Source organism: Astyanax mexicanus, chromosome 15 (genome assembly GCF_023375975.1).
Source record: "Astyanax mexicanus isolate ESR-SI-001 chromosome 15, AstMex3_surface, whole genome shotgun sequence".
NCBI classification, from domain to species: Eukaryota; Metazoa; Chordata; class Actinopteri; order Characiformes; family Acestrorhamphidae; genus Astyanax; species Astyanax mexicanus.
In genome coordinates this window covers 13,892,389-13,909,620 of record NC_064422.1, presented here as the reverse complement: position 1 = coordinate 13,909,620, position 17,232 = coordinate 13,892,389, and the positions used below count along the sequence as shown (strand labels likewise).

At 38.0% G+C, this 17,232-nt stretch overlaps 1 protein-coding gene across 3 annotated transcripts in view; it reads right to left on the bottom strand.

Annotated features, from left to right (window-relative positions):
• LOC103040611 (disintegrin and metalloproteinase domain-containing protein 12) overlaps positions 1-17,232 on the bottom strand; it is a 75,192-nt gene that overhangs the window by 33,353 nt on the left and 24,607 nt on the right. For all 3 annotated transcript variants that reach the window (XM_049464383.1, XM_049464382.1, XM_049464384.1), the window contains exon 4: positions 30-105. In XM_049464383.1, the coding sequence (XP_049320340.1) occupies positions 30-105 (76 nt within the window). The remainder of the gene's footprint in view (positions 1-29; positions 106-17,232) is intronic.

Sequence of the window (17,232 nt, the reverse complement as noted above, 5' to 3'; positions counted from 1 at the left end):
GAAGATTCAGAGCAGGAAAATAATCTTACTGTGGAGGACGAGGTTCTGACCGCTTTCCCACCGTCCAGGTAATGCGTCTCTGTGTAGTGACTGGCAAACAGGCCCCTGCAACACACACACACACACACACACACTCAATTTATAATCTCTGCACATTTGATCAGCAGCAGTTAGACCGTAGGGCCACCCCACAGCATATTTTACTGTAAGTTCTTTTCTTATTTAGCCTCATTCTGATCAGATGAGTCTCACCAAAAAGCTCCATCTTACTCTCATCTGTCCACAAGACGTTTTTCCAGAATTTTTTTTTACTTACGATTTCCTGTTTATTACCATCTGTACTTTACCCCCAAATTACATGATATTTTAGTGGTGTCGACACTTTGGGCATGACTATAGTAATGTAGTCCCATTTCCTGCTGTGTGAATAAAACCTGTATTATAGATAAAGTTACTCTGAACTGTTCCTCTGCTCTTCACAAGACAAGTTAATCTGTTTACATCTCACTCTGTTTATTCTTATAGAGATAATAATACAATAATACATGCGTATCCGTGTCAGATTTCCCAGGAGGCTCGTGTTATTACCCTTCAATGTATAAATCTGTGTGTAATTGGTGTCTATAGGGCAGAAACTCATGTCGGGTTTAATTAAGTCCTCGCTTAGTCAGAAATCTCATTCAGAGAGCACCAGATCTTTATTAGCATGACAGCAGAGTTTGTGTGTGTGTGTATATGTGTGTGTGTGTGTGTGTGTGTGCGTGTATGTGTGTGTGTGTATTAAAGACTAATTGGTGTCACACAGTGTATGAAGTGAGGGGTCGCACATTTTAGTGAGCTCCATACTACAGCCTGAGCGAACAGCACAAACACAAAACAGCTAAATTTACACTACATTTTTATATTAACAATTTATTACAAAGAGGGTTTTTTAGAATAGTTAATAAAATAACATTGCTGTTCCAGTAAATGAGCTGCTGGAGCTCCTTCACAACGTCAACCAGCAGCTCAGTTTCCTCTGCTGAGAAAGAATGATGAGCGAGAGACGCTTTGATTGGTTTATTTTTTCACATTACGCCAAAAATTATAATTAACCACACCCATGATTAATTAAGAGAATTAGTACATGACTGTTGCGTGTTTTGAGCTGAGCAAGGTGTACTTTTCCTGTTGTTACGATAGCAAAGACACACCGACACGCCCTAAATCAAGCTGCACGGTTAACTCCTCACCTATAGATCACTGAAACAGGGCGCTGTACTGTATGTATAAAGTCTTGTGGACACTCCTTCTAATGAATGCATTCAGCTACTTTAAGTTGCACCCAGTGCTGACACAGATGTACAAATGCACACAGCTTGTCTAGTCCCTGACTACTAACCTGACAAGCTTATTGATGTATTTATTTTTATCTTCATTTTCTAAAAATTGAATATCAAGATTATTAAAACTGGGCTATAATCAATAATCACAATAATACACATGACCTTCTACTTATATAATAATAAGTGTGTGGGTGTTCTGAGGTCAAATATCTTTAAATAGATCACTGAGGACCCAGGGGAAATATATACGGGCTCTGTAAAGGGCAGCCGTGCTCCTCCACTCTAAACACAATACACAACTCAAAACAACCCGCCAATACTGATACTGATACCATTCTGATATCATCTTTATTAATCTCATAAACTAAACTGTTAATAATCATTTGTGTGAATAAACTTCTATTAAAATGATAATAATATGCCCAAACTCTCCAACCAATATTGATCCTTATTCTTTAAGCACTCATGATTTCTACTAGGAGTTATATCACCATATCGTATCATATATATATATATATATATATATATATATATATATATATATATATATATATATATATATATATATATATATATATTATACAGTGAGACAGTAATATTGTGATTGAATAAATCCATATTGTGTCTCTACCATTAAACAGGTATATACAAGGCTAATCTTTGATGTAATTTATTACAGGTTTATAAACGTTCCAGAAGATTAACAGGGGTTCCTGAAAGACTGGTGCGAGCAGTGTCTTTCTCTAAACCATTAAAATCAGCTGGAAATAATTAGAGATTCAGGACCAGCCTTAGAGCATCTGGACCCGTAAACAAATACTCTCCCTCTCTCTCATTCTCTCTCTCTGTCTCTCTCTCATTCTCTCTGTCTCTCTCTCATTCTCTCTCTCATTCTCTCTCTCATTCTCTCTCTCTCTCTCATTCTCTCTCTCTCTCTCTCTGTCTCTCTCTCATTCTCTCTCTCTCTCGTTCTCTCTCATTCTCTCTCATTCTCTCTCTCTCAGTCTCTCTCTCTCTGTCTCTGTCTCTCTCTCATTCTCTCTCTCATTCTCTCTCTCTCTCATTCTCTCTCTCTCTCTCTCATTCTCTCTCTCTCTCATTCTCTCTCTCTCTGTCTCTCTTTCTCTCTCATTCTCTCTCTCTCTGTCTCTCTCTCATTCTCTCTGTCACTCTCTCATTCTCTCTCTCTCTCTCATTCTCTCTCTCTCTCTTTCTCTCTCTCAACTGAAGAACAATGTCTTCATTAAATCCAGAGACAGAGGGCAGGATGGAGGTGAAGTGTATGTTGGTCGGTGTTGGTGGTTGTTAATAATCCCTGGACTTTATATAGGCGATAAACGAATGAATATGAAAATATTTATGAGTAAAACTTAAGGAGGTGAAAATCAGCAGGAAGCTCATATAGACGTGTTTTTAGAGGAACTGTGAGTCAGGGGCAGCTTCACCGAGCAGTAACACTGAGTTATGATGTCATACTGAGATTATCTGGATGATGTAAATCTGCACTCAAGCTAAAACAACATCACCTCACATCCAGACATCCATATAAATCTGATGCTTTTATTCAGATATTTAACCTAATGAATCATTTTTACCCATAAACTGTCAAAATACACACAAACACACTGTCGACCACGCACTCGCAGAAGAATTGATAACTGTACGCCAGTTTTAGCTGTGAATTGATTCTCTGTTGTGAGTCAGCTCTGAAATCTGGGTCGATTCTCAGCATTGTGTTGATTGTCAGCTGTGAGCCGATTCTCAGTAGAGTTGATTTATTGATCTGAGTTGATTTTCAGGTAGGAGGATTCTACCACCTGCTGTTTTATATATATATATATATATATATATATATATATACACATATATATATATATATACACATATATATATATATATGTGTATATATATATATGTATATATATATATATATACACATATATATATATATAAATAGAGTAAAAATAGGTAGGTAATTAGTCTGCAGCACAGGGCTGGTGAAGGTGAGAGTCTGTAGAGTTTGTATCTCATTAAGCTTTTATAAAGATAAACACTCTTAAGAAAAGGTGAAGTGAACTCAGAGAGAAGAAACACTTTAAAAAAGGTTTAGCTTCTTTAACCCATTAAAAAATCCTTCTTCACTTCTTTTTAAACGTTGTGTTTATAAAGCTGTGTGTAGAAGTGAAGCAGCTGAACGGTGTTCCCTGAAAAGATCTCGTGAATAATTTTATTAAATGTTTGAAAGATTTCCGTGATCTTCGATTCCTCAGATGAAACTGTATCAAGAACCATAAAAACCATAATTCAACAGTAGCTGACTGAACTGCAAAGGCAATTTATTAGTAGTTAAGGGTTAATGAGAGACGTTTTAATTTCAGATTCCAGTTTCAGACTCTTCCTCCTGCTGCTCCTGAGATTTCTCTTTAATTCCACAGATGATCTTTAAAGGCTCTGAAGCTGCAACACTGAAGATATAAACTGGAGCAGGAAGTGATGTAAGAGAGGCAATTAGAGCGATCGATCGATGAACGCGGCAGATTAATCAATCAGCTCAGACGAGGCTTCCTGTAACCCGAGACACCAGTTCACACGGACAACCAGACTTCAGCTGAAACATGGAGGAATTCAGCTGCATGGAGACAAATAGCTGATCAGATCTCTGAGTTAATGATGACAGAAACTCGATCGATTATCAGAAGCTCTTTAGATGAAGAGAAGCTTTTCTTCTTAACAAGAGAAAACAGAAATCTGTTTAATGAAGGTTTATGGAAACTGCAGAGATCAGGATGATGAACAGTCCTCACTGACGGGACTTTAAACCTGGAGAAGAGCTGATAGAGTCTCGCTCTCGCTGGACTCAGCAGGAGATCAGTGCAGACAGAGGCGGATCTTCAGCTCCTGCTGTTTCCTCAGGGTGAGTCTGAGTCAAAGATAAAGAGTTCAGTATTCTGCTCATCTCACCGCTGGAGATTCTCCTCATCCAGAGAGAAGAGAGATTCAAAACCAACAAACCAACAAACCAACAAACACTCGCTAGAAAGCTACAATATAAAATACAATATTCTTATCTAATCCTAAAGCACAGCAGAGCACAGCGAGCGGTACAGTGGTTTCTCTAATCCGGGATTCTGGGTTCAAATCCTCATATGAGTGGAGTTTCCTTGTTCTCCTCGGGTCTACAGGTAAACTCAGTTTCTATCCAAAAACATGACGATGATAAGATCAGGTGAACTGGCCTACAAAGAACTGTGTATTTACACTACAAATCAAAAGTTTGGACACACCTTCTCATTCAGTGTTTTTATTTTTATATTTTCCTGAATTTTAAATAAATACTGTCTTTAAGACAGTATAAGCAACACATAAGGAATCGTGTAGTAATCTTGTGCTCACCAAAGTAAAACATATTATAAATGTTCCTACAAAAATGATTTTTTAGGTCCTTTAAACAAACAAAAAATCCTGTAAAGTAATACATTACCATTTTTAAAATAAAGGTAGTACAACCCCGCTGACAGATTCTGACTTTTTTCTGCATTTTATCAGGAGTCTTCAGTCAGTCAGTTTCTCTCCTCAGTTCTCCAGAGCTCATCTTGACCTTCACACTTCTTCTGATCTTCCTTTTATTAAATAACATACTTCTTATTGTCTTCTTTTACTTTATGGGTGTGAATTACTTTCTTCAAAGATACTTTTCATCCCCTTTAAGCAGCTGCACGAGAGTTATACAATTATAAAGTTTAGAAATTAGACGCAGCTCATAGTTTCTAATTACAGCTGGTGAGATGCTGCAGGCCTGATGTTTGGAAACGTGTGAAAAACATTGTTCAGGTTTTTTCACAGCCACATTAAATATGTTTTATAAAAGAATTGTGCAGCAGTATTTTCCAAAATCTCAGTTTTTATATTTGATTCGGATCTGATGCTGTTTACTCTTCTCAATAAACAATTGTGAAAATTACAACATAATGACATTGAGGCAAGTTTGCCCAAACTTATTATGAAAATATATAGCATACATTTTTTTTTGTTTTTATAAATCTTGTTTATCATCAACAGCTCCATAATTAATCTTCTAATAAAATGATATCCTGAAATATCCTGTATTAATGATGGTCTGAACGGCGCTGACGCGATGTGTTCATTATCATTATTATTAATCAGCTTAATCAATAAACATTGATCTTCCTTCTGTCTCACAGATCATTAGTGCCACACAACCTCCTGATCAGGACCAGCTGAAACGCTCAGGTTAAACATGACAAATCAGAGACTGTCTGCACTCAGACAACTGCAATATTTTATGAGCTCTTTATTCTGCATTTATGAATTATGCATCAGCAAAAACTCCACAGCAGGAGCAAACAGAGGAGACGTCTGAAAGGCAGAGAAAAGTGGAGGAAACTTAAATTCTACTTTTCATCATTTCTAACCGAGGGAGGAGCCTAAAGACAATGCAATAAATTTATTCATCACTGGAGATGAGAACGCAAGCAAAACAAAACAACAAAAACAAAAACAACAAAAACGAACAGTAGTGTTTATTTCTGAAAAGAATCCAGAGCAGAATTATGAAAGCTTAAAGCCTAAATTATTTGATTTTGACTTAAACCGTCATTAATTTAGTCTCAGTTGATGGTCAGAGCCGTTTCACTTAAAGATCTCATTCCATCATTTTTTATTCATTTTAAAATGTATAGTTGTGTCTCTAGTATGAATGAAGCTGTGTGCTCTGGTGTTTCTGTTTAGCCCTGCTTTAGTTCACTGAATTAGTGTCTCTGAAGAAAGACAGGATTTGGCTCTTTCTCATGAATATTCATATATGCAAATATATCGCCTCCGATTGGCTAACAGCACTGCAGCAGAGAACGCTTACTTGCTGCACCCCACAGTCAGTTTTACAGCTCTAAAACTCAAAGGACTAATTTTTTTACAGAGATACAGCCTTAGTTATAAAGATACAGCACTGAATGCTGGATAAAATTACACTTTACGATTCAGAACCAGTTTATATCATCCAGAACCAGTGAACAGCAGGAGCTGGTGGTTCTGAGTGAGACAGTTCTGCAGGGTAAACAGTAGCCGTCTGTCTGAAGGTTAAAGTGTGAGAGTTAGCGCTGCAGCTCCAGCCTGTTTTTAAATGGTTAATATGGTGTAAAATGAAAAATGAGTTCATTTGTATTTAGAGACAAATCCATTCTGCTTCTCCTGAACCGGAGTTTGGAAACAATTGGAAACTCACATTTAAAAGAACAATTCAGTGAGTTGTTCGGCTTTTTGTTTTTAAACAAAGCTTTATAGTCTTCTTTAATGAAGAGTGATAAATTCAGCTTCTTATTTCAGCCAGACTCAATGTTTTATATTGAAAATCCAGAGCTACAAACACAGCAGAGCGCCGCAGTCTGATTTATACAAATCCAACGCCAATGAGGGCAGAATGAATACAGCAGAGAAACAAAGCAGAGCAGCCGGGTCGTAATTTTATTTACAAGCACGTCCGGCTTCCAACAGTGAGCTAAGCGAGGGACTCGTCCAGGCCGACCCGTCTCTGTTCAATCAAACAGCAGAACAAAAAAGAACACAGAGACAAAAGACAGAACGGGACTTCTTTCTGCACCAGCCGAGAGGATTTTTCAGGTGTAGGAGGAGGTTTTGTTTGAGTGACAGGTGTGTGAATGGAGGAGATAGTACTGAAATAATCTCAGATATAACATAAAAATAGTCGAGCTGAACTGATGTATCTCAGAGTCGACTGAGAATCAGCATAAACCATGCAGAATTACAGCGTGGGCCAATTTCTATATGATACCTGGCATCCGGGGTGTTGGTACAGTGTATGCAAATGGCCTGAGTGATGTCTGGTTTGTGGGATAGCTACCTGAGGGCAGGGTGCTGCTGCGGAAACTCGGTTCCTCCATATAATAATAAACCTCTATTTGTTCTCAGAATCCCTCCAGACGATAATTGAGAGGCAGACCGGTCATTCAGGATCTCCATTACGGACCACCCGTTACCATTACCATGGTGACTGTCTCCCTGCAGATTGATGCCTGAGGGGCAGCCGGGTCCAAAAGAAATCAATAAAGTTCCATCAAGGGTAATGTGCAAGTGACAAATCACACTGGCAAAGCACACACTGCACCAATTATAGAGTCCCGGTGATTGATAACTGGGAAACAATGGCCAGCTAATTGAAATTAGAGGCTACATATGGTGCAGTTATTAACGAGAGAAGGGTGAGATGGATGTATAAGACAGCGTGGCTTCTATAGCTAATGAGAACACGAGATGTAACGCCTCCAATTCATCCAAACGACAGGAAAATATACGAGGAAAGCAACTAAAAGTTCCAGGTTTAGCTGAGAGTGACTTTCAATCCTTTAGTTTTAACAAACGAACTCTGTTAAAACCATTAACTCTAAACTTTTCCACAAAGTCAAACTTAATTTAAACAATAATAAACTCACTCCCAAAACAATAAGACACAGAAACAGAAATGAATCTTGGTGGGTAGATGTGCCCGACTGTTGTGAGGAGGCTCAGTCTCAGTGTGTGCCAACAACAGCTATTATTAATTATTAATAGATATTAATTATTAATATATATTTATTAACTACACAGCGATTAGAGACATTTATTATAAAGTGCGACTGAAAATCTTCCCTGGACAGTAGAGACAGTTACTCCAACAAAAGTACACTGTAAAAAATGTCCATAGAATTTACGGTGAAAAACTGTCAAACCATGACAGTAAAAGACTGTAAACGCTAAAAAGGCTAAATACTGTTTCGGTAACAACAAAATACCGTAAATTCATATATCATCCAATACACTAATTTTTACACATTTTCTCTGGAAAAAATACATTATTTCAATGTAAAATTCTCTTGCATTGTGTTTATAACAGAAATTTTCCGTATTTTTGGATAACTGGTAAAACCGTAATTTCTACATTATTTTTTTGTGAATAATACATTTTTTCTTTGTTAAATATACAAGCCATTATTGCATTTCCGTATTATTTGGATAACAGCCAAAACCGTAATTTCTACATTCATTTTTTGTGAATAATACATGTTTTTACTGTAAAATATACAAGCAAGTATTACATTTCTGTATTTTTATTAAACAAGCAAAACTGTATTTTCTACATTCATGTTTTGTGAATAATACATGTTTTTACTGTTAAATATACAAGCCATTATTACATTTCCGTATTTTTACTCAACAGGCAAAACCGTAATTTCTACATTCATTTTTTGTGATTAATATTTTTTTTTACTGTTAAATACACAAGCCATTAATACATTTCCATATTATTTGGATAACGGCTAAAACTGTAATTTCTACATTTATTTGTCATGAATAATATTCTTTTCACCATTGAATACTGTAAAAAATGTCTGTGAAAATTACAGTGAAAAACTGTGAAATGGCAACAGAAATAAACCGTAAAGCAAGAACTAGCTTATTGTTGTAGAATAAACATTGAATTACCATAAATTAAAAAACTGACATGGCAATGGTAATAGATTGTAATATTAAAAACAGCATATTACTGTATAATCACTGAGAAAAAAATGTAAAATTTACGGTAAAATACTGGCAGCTGTGGTTGCCAGAATTTCACCGTAAAATAAACGGTTGCCAAGAATTGTACTGTAATATCTTCTACATGGCAACCGTTTATTTTACAGTAAAATTCTGGCAACCACAGCTGCCAGTATTTCACCGTAAAATAAACAGTTGCAAATGTATAAGATATTACAGTTTAATTCTTGTCAACAGTAAATTTCACATTCATAAACCGTTTTGTTTACAGTATATTCTTGTGAAAAAAAGTATATTACATTGAAGGAGAAGGATATTATTAGGGCATTGTATATAATGAGTTTGTTTGCTCCTGGATTTTATTGATATCCGCAGGGTCTGAATGGGATGTAACGCAGCTGTCTATGGGGCGTGGTTATGTTAATTAGATGTTTAGTTTAGAGAAGTCACCATGATGTAGTTTCATAGCGGTTTTATCCACCTGGCTGGGTTTTACACTATGAGTATATAAGTGATTTTACTCTCCGAGCACATCTCTGTGCTGTAAGTGAGCAGTAGTCCAGTTAATGAAATGATTTTGATAAAGATCATGCTGTTTAAAACTGTATGTTATTAACAACACACGTTTACAGCGAGAATCAAAATTATTGCACAACCACATACCAAGTGTTTTAACAAAAATTGACCATAAAATAGGACAATAAATGCTGTGGAATGGATAGTTTTTCACTTAAAAAGCAACAGGGTTACGTTGTGAATTGTTCAGCTATACCATGAGTTTATACACAATTTCACCGTTATTTTAACAGTAACTCCTCTTTATTGGTACATTTTCAAACTGTTGTTTTTACAAGTGTTAAAATACCTTACTGTAAAGCCATATACAATATCACTGTATTTTTTACGGTAAAAAATGGCAACCACAGCTGCCAATTTTTCACCGTAAATTTGACAAGAATTTTTTTTACAGTAGGCTTTTTACAATGTAATATACTTTTTTTTACAAGAATATACTGTAAACAAAACGGTTTATGAATGTGAAATTTACTGTTGAAAAGAATTAAACTGTAATATCTTATACATTTACAACTGTTTATTTTACGGTGAAATACTGGCAGCTGTGGTTGCCAGAATTTTACCGTAAAATAAACGGTTGCCATGTAAAAGATATTACAGTATAATTCTTGGCAACTGTTTATTTTACGGTAAAATTCTGGCAACCACAGCTGCCAGTATTTTACCGTAAATTTTACGGTGTTTTTTTTTTTACAGTGTAGTAAAAACTCATTTTAATCACTTTAATTTCAGAGTTAACAGTTATGAGTGTCCCGATACTTATATCAGGCCTGTGTGTCTCAAATAAATACTATAGTAAAGAGATTTTTAATGAAATGTAATAAGTGTTTGAATCACCAGCAGAAACCAGTGTGAGGAATTACAGCACCAGTCTGAGAAAGATCTCCCAGTAAGAGAGAGATGGATGAATTGTTTGAGATGGATATATATATATATATATATGATGGATTATAAACCAAGTAATGTTCATACAGCCCAGTAAATAACCGCATTACCACCCAAACCACCCGATCCCCCGACCCCCAGACACGCCACTGTTCCTCAAGAGATTCTACTGTTAAAGAATTATAATCAAATTCTGCTCACTGAGAATTACAGACAAATACAACCAGACCAGTCGATACACGACACTGTAGAACAGCTCTGAACTTCAGCTCTAAATGAACTAAAGTCATGTTTATAAAGCATTATAAATACTGCATTACCATCAGACCAGCCGACAATACCATTATTCTACAGGAGCTTCTGGAACGAGCTGTTATCAGATCCTGTTCCTACAGCTCTGTGAAACAGTCCGTTACTACCAGATCTTATAATGTTATATATCAAAACTAAGAACCTTAACAAATCTGTCTTATCCCAGCGTGATATAATCATTACTTTTATCCACTCATTAATTACACATATTAAATATTATAATAGTATAAAACAATATATAACCACTGCTTTACCATCAGACCACCCGAACACATCCCTGCTGAAACACAGCGTCTATAATTACTGTTCATAAAGTCTTATAAGAAATATAACAGAACTCTTCCTCAGTCTGTTAGAGACTCTGTTAATCTGCTAGATCTTCTGGGGGACGATATCTCTCCAGCTGAGCTGCATGAAGGTCTGCTCTCCTCTGACTGACGCTTTAGACTCGTTTATCCTCCGTCTCTCTGATTCCTCTGGACTGATACGTCTGTGTTTGGGTCGCTGCTTGGTGGCGATGTCAGAATGAGAGCAGGAGGTCTCTGATAATCTCAGGGGACGTCTGTCCTCCCGGATACATCACCCTGCTGTCTGCCTGCCAGACGTGAGACACATAAACACAGAGAGAGATATATCCACCCGGCGACGTCTCTCTCAGACCCTCAGCAGATCTCCTCCACAGAACAGAGAGAAACTTCTTTTCAAAAACAGCAATTCCATTCAGACTGAAGAGCCGGGGGTATAATCTCTATCTCTCACAGGTCAGACATCCTCCCATCACCTCCTCTCAGACGAGCCGGGTCAGAGCAGAAGATGATAAAAGAAGATGGAAACCCATTTTGAGGATATGAAACTTGTGGATGAGCTGAATAACAGAGTGATGAGCTCTAAAGAGTAAAGGTCTGACAGGCGGTGAGAGGTGAGGAGATACTGGCCTGAGTGAAGAACCAATCAAAAAGTTCTAAAGGAAGAGTGAAGAGGAGAACTGAGCAATCATACTGGAAACACACTCAGAAATAAGATAACAGTTATTATACTCTTAATTAGTTTTAGTGTGTAATGCTAGGTGTAATGCTAATACTTTCAATCACTATATTTCACAAAAGAAAAACATTTTCCATTTTAATAATATTTATTTTGATATGAAAGGAACATGATTAAAAAAACTAAAATTGAATTTTAATTTGTTTTTTTATTAGTTTTGTCTCATGCATGAAGAATTGGATCAGTCAAAATCTCAAAGGAAACACCAGTATGAATTCTGAGAAACTCCAGAAACCAAATACTGCAAAACACAATATTCACCAGTGACACACTGGCCAAGAAACTCTCCCCCTGACAGCAGACTAGAACATGGGTCACAGCTTTTATGGCCAAGAGAATAAGTCGGCTCCACCCGACAGGATCCACAAGGCTCTAGATGTGATGAGGTCTGTTCTGTATCAAATTCTTATAGCACTTATCTAAATGTAATTTTTTTATCTTCTATTTTTGTGTCTACAATTTGGCTGATGGAACTACTCTTGTAAAGAAAATACAAATCAAATCTAAAACACTTAAACAAACACAACAGCTAAAGTGGAGCTGGGAAAAAGACTTAAATCAGGTTAATTTAATAGATCTGTAACAGAGGTTCCACATCTCAAATTACAGGACTTAAAAGATCTGCTGAAAACTTACTGGAGCCGAATAACACAGAACACTTTCAGGTATTGAGTGGAAGTGTTGCTGAGTCCATCCTGTTAATGTTCAGACCAGTTTTGGCAGAGAAAGAGACCTACTCAATATCAGGCAGGAGTTCCACACCAACCAATCAGACTGCAGACATCTGGAGCTGCTGATGAAACCACCGAGCCGCAGTCACACTTCCTGTTCACTATTACCATGCCTTTACCACTACATCACACACACACACACACACACACACACACACACAGGGATCAGGGTTGTTCTCAGGTTGATTTTATTGGCTGTCTCTGGCTCTCTGAACGCTGATGTCATTCTCCTCATGTGGAAGCCGTTACCCCGCGCATCATGCCAGCGTCTTCCTCCGCTGCTCTCAGATCACATCTCAACAATCCCAAGATCACTTTCTCACCAATCAGCACCAATCCTCCGCGAGCTCGGCTAACAGCTGCTAACGTCTGATTTTTACACTCTGATTAAAGAATGAAAACGACCCACAGAGCATTTAATAAACTCAGGCTGATAAAAGGATCTGGAGTGTTTTCAGTGCCTGCCAACAATCACTGTCACATTATAATCTAATATAAATAATCACACAGAGAATCAGCCAATCAGACGGATTCCCTCACAGCCCAACATCAGCCCCTCCCCCCCGTCCAGCCAGCGGGAACTTCCTCTCGCCTCTTTACTTTGGCCCATGGTGTTACCACTCTCTCCCGCATGTGTGTGTGTGTGGACAGGCCTGGTTGCTGTACTGACCCAGTTCTGACAGCAGATTAGACCTGAACTCATTCAGATCAGAGTTCAGTCATTAACATCAAACACCAGATGTGAACAGAATTACTTCACTTCAGCTCTAAATTTAAACCAGTTTAACCGTTTAATGGATCTGAGTGTAGAATATTGAAAAGATCCCACAGGACAGGAGATGTTCTGATCCACTCATCATATCATCATAATGAATACAGTTCATGTTAAAGTGTCTCATTTCTGCTTCAGCTTGTCTCTGCTGGAACAGACTGTTCACAGGCTGAGCTCTCTAACACACCCGGCTCATGGCAGCTGCCACAGAGACACGATAATCAATGTTTTTCAGCTGTCAGTGGTTTTAATGTTGTGGCTGGTGAGGGAACACTGTAGGGGCTGTGTGAGGGTTATTAAGGTGGACTGAAAGTCGCGGCTCCTGCAGAAAGACGGGGGGGACGCCATCTCTGACATCTGCCAATGAAATCCAGGAATATCCCAAACTCTGTAATGAAGGTGGAGGACACGGAGTCCAGCACAGTGTGAACTGCAGTCAATAAAAAATCTACATTTAAAACACTGTGTAGCCCCAGAATAACCTTAATCACTGCCTGAGGAACTGCCACACTGTGCAGAAAACTAATTCATTTATTTAATTGCCAGTAAAAAAACTATTATTACTAGTTATTCATATTTCAGCAGATACATCAGGAGTCCAGACCTCCACATCATTAAATTGTCTTTCAGGCCTCAAATAATTTAAAGAATATTATTGAATATAAAAGTATATTCATAAGGTTTTAAGAGTTCAGAAATCAATATTTGGTAGGGGTGTCACGATTCTCTAAATCCTCGATTCGATTTCATTTTCGATTTGAGGGTCACGATTCGATTCGATTCTCGATTTTCTTGTTTTTTTTTCTTGTTATTATTTTATGCCTCATAAAATTTAAATAATATATTTATTATTATTATTATTATTATTATTATTATTATTATAAATATTATAAATATTATTATTATTATTTATTAAGATATATATGGTAATGCCATCTAGTGACTTTTTTTGGTAGCAACAGTGTGCACTATTAAAACAAGCAGTTTATCAGAGCTGTGTGTGGATGGCTGGTGAAACTGCTCATTACATGAAGCTGCAGTTCTTCATCCAACCACTAGTCGGAGCTGCAGCAGCACAAGCCCCGCTCTCTTCACTCAGTCACTACTTCAGTACAGCCCAGCCACGGGCTACAGAGCTCAGCCAGTCCGTTTTTACTGTTTCTGTAAACAAATAAAGGTTTTAACCCCACTAACCGGATAATACAGCTCACTACAGTTCATCTTTCAGCCCAAGCAGCTAACAGCAGCAGGTTAGAACAGCCGACACGCAGTCACTGCTCGGATTACATTAGAAACAGGTCAGTTAGCGCGCTGCTAACCTCAGGATGTTTATAACTACGGAGTTTAGTGGACACGGCCGCCAGGTAAGTCTTTTAAAGGCTACTGAAGACTATTAAAGGCTATTAGAGTGTAACCCCTGGCTCCCAGGGGTTACAAGAGGTTATTGAAAGCATTATTGGGGGGCAGAAATCAGTACAGGCTGGTTAGATAAGTGATGTGGGTATTGTCTTATAAATATTTACACATAACTTATATCTCTCCTGAAAAGCTTTTATTTTAGTCAGAAACACGCTTGTGTTTACTTTATCTGAGAGAAAGATGTTTTTTTAATTCAATGGAAAGCAACAGGTGTAGTCAATTATAAGTTTAAGATTTTTAATCCACCTCACTGTGATCTATAGTCAGTGTTCTCAAGTCACACTGACACACGCATTTCAGCGAGTTCACACGCTCTCACCTGCGCGCACCCACCCCTCCGTTAGATACAGATACAAAACCTGCGCGCCCTCCCCTCGCCCCCCCCTCCCCCGTTGGACAGATAAAAACAGTGATCACACTCCCGCCGACTGCGCTCATGCAGTGGCTATCTCTATTTAAATGAATAGGATGCGCTGTGTTGGTGCCGCGCCATTTGCGTAGCGCGCTGCGCTATTTGCGTAGCGCGCGCGGGAGGGATCGTCGATCCTCTTTTTGACTTCGATACTCGAGATCGTGACCTCATTTCGATTCGATTTCGATAAAATATCGAGATCGTGACACCCCTAATATTTGGTGGAATATTCCAGATTTTTAATCACAGATTTTTTTCATGCATCTTGGCATCATGTTCTCCTCCACCAGTCTTACACACTGCTTTTGGATAACTTTATGCTGCTTTACTCCTGGTGCAAAAATTCAAGCAGTTCAGTTTGATGGTTTGATGGTTTGTGATTCCTCTTGATTATATTCCAGAGGTTTTTAATTTTGTAAAATCAAAGAAACCCATCATTTTTAAATGGTCTCTTACTTTAGTTAATGTACATCAACATCGGCCCAGAATTCCCACTGCAGTGCATCCCTACTTTTTTCCTATTTGTGTAAAACTGAAAGCGTGACTTTGAGAATGAACTGGATGAAGAGTGTATCTCGCTTCATTCAGACACAACAGACTAACTCGATTTATAAACAGAGAAGCTCAGACTCAGAGAGTATTACTATACTGTGTAGATACAACATCAGATACTCATCCACTCCGCTAATCTATCATATAAAAACTCTTAAAATGAGGATAAGTCTTCTGTGACCTTCTGCTCTGGAACTCCATAAATCTCAGTGAGATCAGTCCAGAGTACGCTCAGGATGGAGACGGATCTGTGGAAGCGGTGTGAGGCTCCGGCTCTCACTAAGCCCAGCATTTAATCTGCTTTCAGGAGTTTAGATGTTCAATAAACGGTGATTTTTCAGGAAAGGTGAGTTTAATGTGAGGCTTTGAGGTGTAAATTCTGCAGAAGCGGAGGGATCGAGCTCAGCGCTCCAGTGCATCTATACTCCGACACGCTTTATTCTGGAATAACGAGAGGCTGAGAAGCTTCAAACAATCAAACCTGTTTTTCTTAAAGCGAAACAAATGCATGAATAAGAGATCAGCTCTCTGTTTAATAGAACCCGCCTGCCTCGCTGCCTCTTTCACCCAGAGAGAGACGGAATACAAATTTCCCTCCCGACTCACAGCTCACTATCCGCTCCTCACTCAGACGCTCTGCTCTGCTGACGACTCTATACCGCCTGTTTACACCAATCAGAGGACTGATCCTGAAAACCTCTGGAACTGTGACTGATCTGAGATCAGGAGCCGCAGCCAGGTCCTCTCACACTTCAGAGACTCACACGAGAGAATTATCAGCTTAAGAGATAAACCTTTAACGTGATTTTACCAGAACACAAGCAGATATCTACAAACAAACAAACAAATAAATAAATTGTGTATATCACTGCTGTGATATCAAAATGTTTAAATATCATAAACACATGAGTGTTTAGAGTGTAATCCTTTAAACCCTTAAAACAGAGTTAAAAGAGTTAGAAGAGAAATTCTCCCTGTAATGAAATAAATGGGAAACCCTTCAAGAACCGATACACTGATATATAAAGTTTTAACAGTGGAGATCTAAAGCTCAGCAACCTACCTGCTGCTGCTGCTGCTGATTAACTAGTGAACTTTAGGGTTTCTTATCATATGTATTCAGAAAGGGGTGGGCAGGTGATGCAGCAATTAATTATTCCTTAATTCCTCTGATTGGGAGCTGAAATCAGCTTTTATTAGTTTTTATTTTATTTTATATTTTAGTTTTAACTTTAATGCTCCAGTCTATTCGGTCTGTTGCACCATTTAAGATGGAATGGTAACTAACCACAGCGCAGACCACGCCCACATATCTTCTTTATACATGAGAGAGAAAGAATATAAAAAGAAAATGAGAGAAAGAGGGAGAAATAGTGAGGGGACAAGAGTTAAAGAGAACAAGAGAAAGCAAAAAAGTAAGAGAGTAAAAGAAAAAAGAGGGAGAGAGAGAAAGTGAGAGAGGGTTGATCATGTTATCTGGTTTGTAGTAGAAGGTCCTGGTGGACCATCAGCAGGGGAAGGTGTGGAAACTCAGCTCATCTCCCTGTTCTCTAATTGATGAGCCATCGATTTTTTTCAACATCTCGACCCCCTACTTAAACTCAACCCTTTGCTTTAACTCAACCCTGCTTTAACTCAACCCTGCTTTAACTC